The following is a 12,592-nucleotide window of genomic DNA, read 5'->3' on the forward strand; positions in this document are numbered from 1 at the left end:
GCGCCCCGCCGCCGGAAATAGGTGCGACCCGGAAGTGCCCACCCGCCCTCCGGTCCGCTCGCCAGCCGCGGTGGGTTCTGTTCACGCCCTTGGAAGATCCTGTCGGTCTCCCTTTCCCAGGACTGCCGCTGCCGGACCAGCCATGGACGGTGAGAGGCCGCCGCCCTCCGGGGCTGCACGGGGCGGGGCCGTCTTTCACGCGGGCGGGGCTTAGGCGGGCGCCCCTGGCCTCGATCCCAGACCCTGAAACCCGACTCCGGACTCCGGGGCCTGAACCCGGGACCTCAGTCCCGGACCCCATAACCCGGGACCTCGACCCAGAATTCCGATACCAGAGCCCCTTCTCTGATCCCCTCCCGCTTCCCCGGCTCTCCCCAGCGACCGGCTGCCCCTGCCCCCGCGCTTGCCAAGCGGCGGTACTGGTGAGGGACATCAGGCTTTTGGGCCCTGGGATTCTGGGTCAGAGGGCACTCGAAAAGGAGGCAGTTGTACCAGTGCCCCCGGAACACTACCAAGAGAAATAAGAGCTAAGGCAAAAAATCCTCATTAGGTACAGGCACAGAAGTTCTTGAGGTAGGAACCATATGATCCCATTCTGCAGGTGGGAAAACAGAGGTTGGGAGGAAGTCTGTGCAGGCGCAGGCCTCAGGCAGCTTGGTCGTCCGTCTGGTCCTCCACTGCCAGCAGTACCACCTCAGGGCTCTCTGCCCTGCTCTGCCTAGGAACAGGAAGCATCTGTGATAAAGTGAAGATAGGTCCATTTGCTAGAATGTTTCGGTGCTGCTGTGACAGAGAGGTGGAATGTCATTGTCGAGAAGGAAATTCTACGCAGATTGCCTCAGAGAGAAGATGAACACACCCCACCCCAGTGCCCAGCACACACACGTTGGGTTTTGCCCCTCGCACTCAGCTTCAGCTCCCCTGGGAATTCTGTTTTCCCATATCCCTTTTCTCCAGGGCCAGGTTTTGCCCTGTGGAGTCTGGGCCACACCCAACACAGCCTTGCTGTCCTGCACAGTAAGCACACTGCCTGCCACCTGCTCTAGATGCACAGACAACCTGGCCTTGCCCAGGGCCTGCGCTTATGGGTGGCAGATGCACAGGGCCCAGGGGAGCTGTCGGCTGGGAGCCTTCACCTGCCTTTATGGGTCTGGATTCTGATTCCAGGATTTTTGTTTCTTCATTCTGGGCTAGTGTGGTAAACAGTTTCAAGAATCATTTCCCAAATTTAGGAATGGGATACACTGAGATAGTTTTAAGATGAACCCCAAACTACCTAGCTCTTGAGTTTTGGTGAGTGGCAAATTCAGATACCAAGGGACTTCGCCAGTAAAACGTGCGCACATGCACGTCTCCAGTTGGTCATTGCAGATTTGATGCCTCAGAAATGGCAGCTCCCATGGAGAGTGGTCTCTGTGGGCCAGCTCTTTTACAACTTAAGAATCATTACCCTGCTGTTTTTATCCATAAAAAACAGACTGTCAAGTACTATCTTCTTGGGCTGCAAAATCACTGCAGATGATGACTGCAGCCATGGAATTAAAAGACACTTACTCCTTGGAAGAAAAGCTATGACAAACTTAGACAGCGTATTAACAAGTAGAGACATCACTTTGCCAACAAAGGTCCTTCTTGTCAAAGCTATGGTTTTTCTAGTAGTTACGTACAGATGTGAGAGTTGGACCACAAAGTAGGCTGAGCGCTGAAGATGCTTTTGAACTGTGGTGCTGGAGAACTCTTGAAGGTCCCTTGGACTGCAAGATCAAACCAGTCAGTCCTAAAGGAAATCAACCCTGAATATTCATTGGAAGGACTGATGCTAAAGCTGAAGCTTCAATACTCTGGCCACATGATGTGAAGAGCTAACTCACTGGAAAAGACCCTGAGGCTGGGAAAGATCCAGGGCAAAACGAGAAGGGGTGGCAGAGGATGAGATGGTTAAATAGCACTACCAACTCAATGGTAGTGAGTTTGAGCAAACTCCAGGAGATAGTGAAGGACAGGGAAGGCTGGCGTGCTGCAGTCCATGGAGTTGCAGTCAGACAAGACTTGGCAACTGAACAACAAGAAGTAGTAAACCTTACTAGATTGGGGAGAACCCCCCAAGGGTCCTTTGTAAAGCTGCACTGATTACAGACCATACTGAGTTTTTACTGTGGGCTTTTCTCATACCCTTAAGCTCAGCTGGTGCTGTCCAGGTGTTTCCTAGAGGTGTAAGAGGGTCGGGGAAACTCTCTCATTGTGCTAAGGAGGTGCCAAACTGGTGTGAGTGGGCCTCCCTGCAGGCCCCAGTTCTATGCCAGCTCTTCACATTCAGGGGAGGTGGTGACCCCATCAGCTGACTAGGAGTGCTGCTTGTCACATTCCTCACCGTCTTTTAATCGTCTCTCTTTGCAGACACCCTGTTCCAGCTGAAGGTATGTGCTGATCAGCCTTTCACCTTGACCCTATCCCGGTGGTTGTCAGTGGGGACAGATGGTACGAGTCACACTTGGGACAGTGCTCAGCCAGACTGATGACCAAGGGGTCAGGGACACGCTTTGCTGACTTTTCTTGGGCTGAGTGGAAGCGGGTCACTTGGACTCGTCCGTGAGGGCAACTGTGTGTGAATCCCATAAACGTTCCATGTGGTATTTAAAATGGTGGCCTCACGTCCTTCAGAGTCGCACACAGAACAGCATTCTTTCTGGTGGCAAGCGTCCCTCCTGCCTGTGGTGGTGTTGGCAGGCTCTATCAGAGTTGCTTAGTCCCTCAGAGGGAACACCCACGCGGGCTCTGAAGGACAAGTGAGTGAGGTTGTCCGGTCCCGACTGTAGCAGCTGCACCGGCTCAGCCCTGGGGCTTCCAGATCAGATTCCCAGGTCAGGACAACCTGGACTTTTCCCTGAGGAACGGAGGACAGGAAGTAGACACACAAGAAACCTTTTCTTTACAACGGGAAATCCTGAGTGACACCGGCTGAGAGAACACTGCTGGCCTCTGGGAGGCCACTTGTTCCCCTGGCTCATCTGAGCCGTCTCCCTGCCAGCTTCCAGTCAGCAAAGGCCTGGGGGCCACTCTGACCAGGGCTGAGGTGTGCGCGGTCTCGCCAGGGGCTCCATGTTGGAGCTGACTGGTGGGTCCCAGGGCACCTGGCCACAGGAATGGACCTTGTTTAGCAGCAGTAGATGGTGGCCTGGCGTGTACTTCAGGCTGTGCATGGGGTGGGCGGGGGCCGGGCAAGGCTGGACACATCAGGCAGAGGACAGGAAGCTGAGGAGCCGCTGACGTGAGGGGCCCTGGTAGGTGGGGCAGGAGAAGGGCTGCAGCGGGCCCGAGTAGCTGCACAGCGACCTGACACTGCCGTACTGGCACCTGGAATGGGGCTCCCAGGACCAAGGAGCTGATGTTTTACTTAAGTAATTTAAAATTAAATAGCCCCATGTGTCTAGTGCCTACTGGACTGGACAGTGCAGGAAGAGAGAATGGTCCGGGGGTCAGGCGATGCAGATGTTGATTTAAAGGCCTCTCAGGATTGAGTTTGATGACCAGGAAGTGGGTTGACTTTGGAGAGCGCACCCTGTGACCATGAGCCTGCAGTTAGGGAACTGGTGACATACACTGGCCAGACCACGGGAGCATGGCATACGTCGGCCTGAGGCCCAGACACCAAGGCGTTCAGCTGTTCGCTTCACAGCCAGACGGCAGGAGGAGGTCAGAGAGGGAAGGGTTTACGCTGGTGAGGCCTGTGGGCAGTTTCTCAGCAGGCCCCCAGCAGCTGTTCTGTGGAACAGGCTGGAAGGTGGGGCCAAGGCCCCAGCAGCCAGCCTGTGTGTGGAGGGAAGGTAGTTGCAGGCACAGCCCATGGACAGGATGCTGGGAGGGGAGCGGATTGTCCAGCAGAGGCGGCAGTCCCTCGGGTGGACTTGAGGCCCAGGAGGGCAGGGAGTGGGCCAGGCAGGCTGCTGTGGTGACCCGGCCTCTACCTCAGTTCACGGCGAAGCAGCTGGAGAAGCTGGCCAAGAAGGCGGAGAAGGACTCCAAGACAGAGCAGGCCAAGGTGAAGAAGGTGAGTGTGGTCCCTGACGCCGGCCGGGCCATCCTGTTGGTCCTGTGCTCTGACCCTCCGTGGGGCGGGATGAGGCTGGAGGCTCCTGGGGTCACCCATGCTCTTGGAGGACTTGCTTGTAGCCACTGGTTACAGCTGTTGAGTGGCTGTAGTAGCTCCTGGGATGTTGGCCGGTCTGCGTGATCTGGTGCCCTGGGGAAGAAAGGGAATGCAGCCGACCGTGCAGTCTGAAGCCTTGTCCCCCAGAGGGTCAGCACTGGCCATGCTGGCCTTTCCAGCTCTGCTTCTTCCAGGTGGACAGATGCTATGTGTGACCCAGTAGGCGCTGAGGGGGCTGGGCATGGCAGTGGAGAGGACAGCTGGAAAGGCGGCCACGCTCTCTGGGCTTGGCTTTCTTTTGTCTGATCTCTCTGGGGGCCGGTGGGAGCCCTGGTCCTGGATACCCTCACCCCTGAGACATTTCTGAGGAGAACCCCGGGGAGAGGCTGAGACGGGACCACCCCCCCACCAGCAGACAGAGCCCCAGGCCAGGACCCCAGCTGGCACCTCCCTCTTGAATTTCAGGCCCTTCAGCAGAAGAATGTAGAGTGTGCTCGTGTGTATGCGGAGAACGCCATCCGCAAAAAGAACGAAGGTGTAAACTGGCTCCGCATGGCATCCCGCGTGGATGCCGTGGCCTCTAAGGTGCAGACAGCCGTCACCATGAAGGGGGTGAGTGCTTGGCCAGGGGACGCGGCTGGCTCCTGCTGACAGAGTTGGGGGTGCAGCTGGGACTGGGGTCACCCCAGGATTCCCTCTCTACAGTCAGGCAGGCGCCAGAGTGTGAGACACGCCCAGAAGGCTCTTAAGTGTCCATGGCCTGGGTCTCCTCCTGTCCGTTCTTCCATCAACAGCGTCGTCTGGGGACATGCCGTGCAGGGACCCATGGGGCCTGAGGGTCCTGCCCACCTCCTCATTCCTGCCTCTGCCAGGTGACCAAGAACATGGCGCAGGTGACCAAAGCCCTGGACCGGGCCCTCAGCACCATGGACCTGCAGAAGGTCTCTGCGGTGATGGACAGGTTCGAGCAGCAGGTGCAGAACCTGGATGTACACACGTCGGTATGTGCGCCCAGGTGTGCTGGTGATGGCCGCGTCTGCTCTCTCCCTCCCCCGGGGCAGTTACCGCCCAGGAGCCTGGTTGCTTGTGTGGAGTCCACACCAGCCCACAGAAGTCCAGCAGCGGGGAGAGGGCCCGGGGCCAGGGTGGGTGCCCTGTGGGCAGCTGGGCCCTGGGCCCAGCACTCTGGAGAGTGTGTGCTGGGGAGAGTGCCAGAAGGGGCTGGAGGGACAGAGGGACCCCGGGGCGCCCTGACTGCCCAGTGCTCGACCTCCAGGTGATGGAAGACTCCATGAGCTCGGCCACCACGCTGACCACGCCGCAGGAGCAGGTGGACAGCCTCATCCTGCAGATCGCAGAGGAGAACGGCCTGGAGGTGCTGGACCAGCTCAGCCAGCTGCCCGAGGGTGCCTCTGCTGTGGGCGAGAGCTCCGTGCGCAGCCAGGAGGACCAGCTGTCCCGGAGGTGGGCGGGGCAGCGGGCAGGGTGCAGAAACCCAGCGCCCTGTGTCTGCAACGGGGGTGGGGGGCATCAGGCAGCTCACCCTAGAAGGGGAGGAAGGCAACCAGGACGATCTGGAAGAGGTGGAGGGAGCTGTTGCGCAGCCTCAGAGGGTCCTGTTGTTGCTTTGCAGGTTGGCCGCCCTGAGGAATTAGCAGAGCCCGCACCAGCGCCCCTTCCTGGCCTGGGGGAAGGCTGGGAAGGCCGCCTCCACCCCCTCCCTCTGGTCTGGCCTTTCTGCCGAGCAAGCCTACAGCCTGCGGCAGCACTGGCCCCTGCTGCTCTCAGCCTCTCACCTGCCAGCCCTGGGACTCTTCCTCTTGTCTTGAGTGTGGGCGTGGGTCTGTGCCCTGCAGGGTGAGTTTGCACAAACTTCTGACTTCTGTGAGTGATTTCTGTGACTCTGGGCCAACTAGCTGGGCAATCTGCAGGCTCCCTCCATCCACCACCCGCTAAGAAATTTGCAGGGACTGGCCACTGGTCTCCACATGGATATGGGGGCCTTCAGGCTCCATAATGGCAGACGCATGGGGAGCAGTCAGCCAGCCGGGGTCAGGGCGACTCCCTGTTGCCAGCTTCCCCCAACCCCCAGGCTCCCTGCTCCAGCTGGAACCTCGTCCTGCTGCTGGATGGGCTCAGCCTCTTCCCCCTCCTGGGGAGACGTTTTTCCTGTAACTGTAGTAATGGGGTGCCTCCTCTGACTGGCTCGTGCTGCATGGTGGGCCCACGCCGTTGACCTTGAAGCTGGAGTGACTGATAGAGCCACAGGGGGGCCCGCGGCAGCACTGGTTCAGATGACGTGTGGGAGCCTGAGAGGGGCTTCAGACAGACTGCACGCTTCTGTTTTCTTCAGTTCCTTCATTTTCCTGAAGCTCCCAGGGTTTTTTGTTTTTGTTTTTGCCAAAAGAGAGGGAACAGTAGACAGGAAGCGCCAGCTGGAGAGTGCTGGTGGTCGGTGCTGACCAGGGGCCTCGGACCAACCGTCCTCACAGCGATGCCTCTTATGGACAGAAATGTGGTAGAGCTTTCCCGAGGCTCACTGCGTTTCATTCCTCCAGGACTTGGAGGCCACAGGTGTTCTGTACAGTAAGCTATAGACAGTGGTGTGAGACCAGAGACACAGGGGGTCAAATCAAGAGTGTCTGGTTTTTCTTCTGTGATGACCACCTCGCCTTACACTCTCGTCATCCCTTGGGGCTCCCATGTGCTGGGGATCCAGAGAGGGTCCCAAGTGTGTTCCCAAGAGGTGTGGAGCCCCACCAGGACACACAGTGGGGGCAGAGGCTGCTGCTCATCGAAGGGCAGCTGGCGAAGCTTGCCTTTTCCTGAAATGCTGTTCTAAGTAAAAAGACTGACTTCTGAGAACAGTTTCCATCTTTGTTTCAGTGTCTGGCAGGAGCGGGGGAGGAGGATGGGGGTCTGTGCCTGAGGTGGGGACCCTTGGCGTGTGTGGCCCAGCCCCAAGGACAGGTTAATGCGTTCCTGAAGTGGGCAGGTGGGTAGTGTGAGGAGTGAGATCCCCAAGCCCTGCTCAGTCTGGCTCCATAGGATTCAGTTTCTTTACGATTTTACCTTGAAATAATTTTAAATTTCTATTAAAATTGCAAACCTAGTGCACAACATTGGTATACTTTTATGTACGAACTTTCCTCACCTCCGGCCTCTAAATTACCCAGGAGCCAACTGAGAAAACTTCTCCAACCCCAAGTCTGGGACAGGCCCTCTGGTTTCTCTGATCTGGATGGCCAGATATTTACACCCCTGAGCTCACAGGAATCCCCTCTGGGCACCATGCTGTGTGCATCGGAAAGCGCACAGGCACTTCCTGCATGTACCCCCACTGTGGGCCCCCGTGTGTACACCTTGTGGACCACGTGAAGCAACACAGCATGCCCCTATGTGTGCGCCAGAAACATAGTGGTCCACCCACCCGCAGCCCCACGTGCTCCAGCAACCATGTTCGTGCCCCTTCCGTATTCACAAACCTCCATCGGGGCACTCCCTGTGTGTTACAGAAACTATGTCCGGGCACCCCGCACTGTACAAACTAGAAACTATGTTCCTGTACCCGCTGTGTACACCAGAAGCTACCCCTGGGCACCACCCTGTGCCAACCAGAAAACACGGTCCTCAACCCCTCGGTGCTCCATAAACCTTCCTGGCGCCCTCTGTGCACCAGAAACCATATCGGTGTGCCCTCACAGCGGGCGCGGGAACCACCTCTGTGGGCCCCCACGTGTGCAACAGAAAGCATGCTGGTGCACCGCTCCCTACCCCCTGGACACGTGAGGCACGACGGTGTGCCCCTATATATTTCCAAGAACCAGAAGAGTGCACCCCGCCCTCAGTGCGCTCCAGAAACTATATCCATCAGCTCCTGTACTCACTGAAACCGCATCCGGACCGCCTGTGAGGGGTAGAAACTACTCCCGGGCAGTTCCTGTGTGACCAGAAACTACATCCGGATACCCCCTTGTGTGCACCAGAACCGCATCCTTGCGCCCCCATTGTGGGCTCAGGGAACAGGTATGTGGTCACCGGTCTGCAACAAAAGCATGTTGGTGCGCCCTCCTGTGCACACGTTAGGGGCGACAGGATGCCACTGTACGCGCGCGGATCAGATCGTTGCAACTGTATGTTTCAGAAACTACTTCCGAGCCCTTCCTGTGTGCATCAGCAACGTCCGGGCACTACCTGTGTGCATCCTAAATAACGTCCCAGTATTTCCTGTGTGAATCAGAAACAACATTCGGAATCCCTTATGTGCAGCTGAAACCAAACCCGTTTGCCGCCAGGGTGGGTGCAGACACCAGGTCTGTGGGCACCCACGTATGCACTGAAAGCATGTTGATGCGCCCTCCTGTGGACAGGTTAGGAACAACAGGATGATGCTATATATGCCCGTAGGAATCAAATTGTTGCGTACCTGTGTGCCAAAGCTTTTGTGTGGATCACAACAAACTGTGGGAAATTCTTACAGAGATGGGAATACCAGACCACCTGGTCTGCGCCCTAATAAAAAATAATGGTCCCGGCATCCCCTTATGTTCACCTAAAACCACATCCGTTCACCCCGTACTCTGGACCCAGAAACCAGGTGTGGACACCCAGTTTTTCACCAAGATCATGTTGGTGCACCCTCCTGTGGACACGTTCGGCACAACAAGATTCCACTGTATATATGCTCGGGAATTGTTGGATCACTTCGGGTGCATCAGAAACAACGTGCGAACACTCCCTTACGTGGACAAGAAACCGCATCCGTTCTCCCCCACTGTGGGCACAGACACCAGGTCTACGGGGACCCATGCGTGTGCCAAAAGCGTATTCCTTCGCCCTCCTGTGTACACGTTAGGCACAACAGAGTGCCGCTATATAGTACAAAAATACCTCCAGGCACTTCCTGTGTGCGCCAGAAACAACGTCCGGTCACTTCCTGTGTCCATCGTAAATAATCTCCGGGCACTTCCTGTGTATATCATATATAGTATGGGTACTTTCTGTGCGTATCATAAACATTCCGGCACCCTTTTATCTGCACCTGAAACCCCATCCATTCACCCCCAGTGTTCACGCAGAAACCAGGTCGGTGGGCGCCCTCCTATGGACATTTTAGGCACAATATGCAGAGGAATCATACTGTTGCATCGCTCTATGTGCATCAGAAACAACGTGTGGGCACCCCTTATATACACCAGAAACAACATCAGTTCGCCCCCACTGCGGGCACAGAAACCCGGTCTCTCGGCACCCATATGTCCATCAAAAACTTGTCAGTGCGCCCTCCTGTGGACACGTTAGGCACGACAGCATGCTACAATGTATGCTCAGGTATACGTCCGCTCACTTCCTGTGTATCATAAATAACCTCCGGGCACTTCCTGTATGCATCATAAACGTCTGGGCAACCCCTTATGTGCACCAGAAACCACATCCGTTCGCCCCCACGGTGGGCGCACAAACTATGTCTGTGGGCACCCACGTGTGTACCAAAAGCATGTTGGTGCGCCCTCTTGTGGACATGCTAGACACGACAGCATGCCACTATATCTGTGCAAGAATCAGATCGTTACATTCCTCTCTGTGCTCCAGAAACTGTGTCCGGGCACGTCCTGTCTGTATCAGAAACTACCTGAGGGCAAGTCCTGTGTACACCCGAAACCACATCTGTGGACGGCGCTGTGCACGTGGGACCTACATCTCTAGGCCCTCAGGTTTGTACCAGAAAGCATGTTGGTGTGCCCTCCAGTGGACACGTTGAAGCACTACAGTATGCCCCAATGTTTGCAGACGCCCTCTGAGTTCCAGAAACTCTGCGCCCCTGAGCCCCTGTGTACTCACGGAAACCACATGCGGGCAGCAGCAGTTCCTGTGTGCGCCAGAAAGGACGTCCGGGCACCACCCCGCTCGCCTTCCCACCCCGACGCGAACTAGAAACTGTGCTCCCGTACCCTTGTGCACCAGAAATGACCTCCAGGCATTACTCTGTACGAACCAGAAAATACCTTCCTTCAATAACCCCTCGGTGCTCCAGAAACTGCCTCCAGACACCCCCGTGTGAGGACCAGAAACTACTTCCGTGCACAGCCTGTGTGCTCCTGGAAATGTGAGGCACCATAGCTTGCCCCCTGTGTGTGCCCCGGATCCCAAATGGTGCACCCTGCCGCTGTGTGCTCCAGATATTGTCTGTGTGCCCCTCTGTACTCACTGGAACCCCATCCGGGCAGCCTCCTGTGTTCTCCGAAACTACATCCATGTAGCCCCTGTGTGCTGCAGAAACTAGTCGGCCCAGCTGCCTGCACCCCTGTGAGACGCTCTTGCCCACCAGAGGACAGATTTTGTGCAGGGTCTCTGATGGGGCCCCTGGTGCATTGTCAGAAGGCCCTGCTCTCAGCCAAGCCCTCTGGAAAATCTGTTAGATTTGATAGTTCGTGGGGGGGGGCGGGGGGCAGTGCTTCACAGTCTGTCTGGTCTTGATCAGTTTGGGGGCGTGTGAACCCCTAACAGGGTTCTAGAGTGAGACTCGCAGTTAGGCCCCTGCCCTTTGTGCCCATCCGCCTGCCAGAGTGACCGCCCGTGGCTCTGGGCCACCCCTTGTCCCTGCTTCGAGCACATCTTGGTTTGAACCGGGTCTGAGACTCCTTGTTGCCTGGTTGTGAAGCAGGAGGCAGATGGGCACCCCACCCCCCGCCCCCACCAACCAGGGTAAAACGATTGGAGATGCATTCTCTCTTGAGGGAAACTCCAAGACAAGAATAAGGCAATTAAGGGAGGAGGCTGGGCCCTACTCAAACCACCCAGACCACACGTGTGCAGAAAAGCCTCCTTAGAAGCCAAAGAGGAGTCATATCAAGGGATGTTCTACCCAAAAGCCTTTTCGGTAGGATCCATCTTGGCTATGAGATGCACGCCCTCATGAGAGGATCCTTAGATATACCAAATATGGACTATGAACCAGGAAAATCAGAATAACTGACCAAAGGAAACCCAGAATAACTGCCCCATAAAAGTAAATCTAACTTCCAGGAGGGTGCGACCCAGGGGCTCCCCCTCTCCCTGAGTCCGCCTGTGTGCGTCTCACACATACTGTACTCTTTTTCCTCTTAATAAACACTTTACTCGTTTCATTACTTTCTGTCTTTGTGGAAATTCTTCTCTGCAAAGCTGAAGGGCCAGGGCCCATTGTCACTGACCACTGGTCTAGCAGCTAGAACCTGGTGCTCTCATCTCCACAACCCAGCCCAATCTCTGGCTGGGAAACCAAGCCTCTCTTCAAGCTGTTCTTCAGGCCGAGGCCACTTGAGCTCAGTTGCAGAATGTCTGATATGGGCTCTGCCCAGGGAGACGGCCCTCCAGGGGCTCCAGAACGGACTCCACACTGCCGTGTGAGCTCAGGCATGGCACCTGACTCCATGGAGCCCATTACCAGGAGTCCCAGGAAAGGCTGTGGGCCTGCAACTCCAAGGGTGAATGAGGCGCAAGCAGAAGGGTTTCCAGAACCAGATTCTGGGGACAGCACTTGATCTGTTGCCTCTGGGTGTGGTTCCAATGTGATGAAGGTGATTTCAGATGGATTTAAAGCATTTCTTATGAGAAAATCCCTCCCTATTAGCAAATTTAGGCATGCCCTCCTGCAGCCCACTAAGGCCCCCTCCTGCCTCCTCCAGCCCAGCTAGGTAAATCAGTGGCAGCACCTGGGGGAGTTGGGAATAATTGGCCAACTCTGGACAAAAACCTTCGACTTGAGTTCTTCCTCCTTTAACATTAAACTGATCCCAAGTGTCAGCAAATACCCACAGTGGCCCAGCTTGTGACTTTAGATCTCCCTGAGAGGGTGCCAGCTGGCTGGCAGGCACGGGTTGGTAGCAGTGTTCTCGGGGGCTCTGGCCTGGAAAAGGACCAGCAGGGACATGTTGGGGGTCTTGTCTGGAATCTGTCACCCACTAAGTTATTCATCTCAAGACACATCCACCGAATGACCAGGCTGGAGAGGTGCTGAGCCCAGGTGGGAAGCCCTGCCCTGTAGGATCTGTGTTCACCATGTGTGAGGAGACCCCGCAGGGCTTGGAGCCTCCCTGCTCCAGAACTTCATACCAAGAGAGGCTGGCCCAAGGGGTGGGCACACGAGTGTGAGTGCATTGGGAGTATATATGTGCATGCATGAGAGAGGATATGAGGGTGTGGGGTACAGGTGTGCACACACGAGTGTGCATGCATGTGTGTTTGTGTGTATGCCTATGTACAAGTGCATGTGAGGAGGTGGCAACTGAAGCCTGGACTGTGTTTTTAAAGAGCCTCCAGCAACGTCCACACAGAGTTTCTCAGACCCTGACCCCATTGGCCCTGACCTTCAGGACTCGGGCACTCATGTGCCTAGGTGTCCAGCCAGAGGCCCCTCCAGGGCTATGGTTGCTGATGACATGAGGATTGAAGGCTTGGTGCCTT

The 12,592-nt window shown here is 56.3% G+C and overlaps 1 protein-coding gene across 1 annotated transcript; it reads left to right on the forward strand.

Moving 5' to 3' along the window:
* The first annotated feature begins 16 nt into the window (after window positions 1-16).
* Window positions 17-7,014, forward strand: CHMP1A (charged multivesicular body protein 1A). The gene is made up of 7 exons (XM_055412917.2): window positions 17-149; window positions 2,398-2,417; window positions 3,971-4,048; window positions 4,613-4,759; window positions 5,020-5,148; window positions 5,424-5,611; window positions 5,781-7,014. The coding sequence occupies exons 1-7, from the start codon at window positions 143-145 to the stop codon at window positions 5,800-5,802; spliced, it is 591 nt and encodes a 196-aa protein (XP_055268892.2). The 5' UTR covers window positions 17-142; the 3' UTR covers window positions 5,803-7,014.
* The last annotated feature ends 5,578 nt before the right edge of the window (window positions 7,015-12,592 follow it).

This window comes from Moschus berezovskii, chromosome 22 (genome assembly GCF_049115385.1).
Source record: "Moschus berezovskii isolate FMDL1 chromosome 22, NW_MosBer_1.0, whole genome shotgun sequence".
NCBI lineage: Eukaryota > Metazoa > Chordata > Mammalia > Artiodactyla > Moschidae > Moschus > Moschus berezovskii.

Excerpts from the sequence above, each read along its gene's own strand:
- CHMP1A (XM_055412917.2), top strand. Across the intron at positions 4,049-4,612 it reads AGCAGGCCAAGGTGAAGAAG|GCCCTTCAGCAGAAGAATGT; the intron begins GTGAGTGTGGTC and ends CTTGAATTTCAG. Across the intron at positions 5,612-5,780 it reads GAGGACCAGCTGTCCCGGAG|GTTGGCCGCCCTGAGGAATT; the intron begins GTGGGCGGGGCA and ends GTTGCTTTGCAG.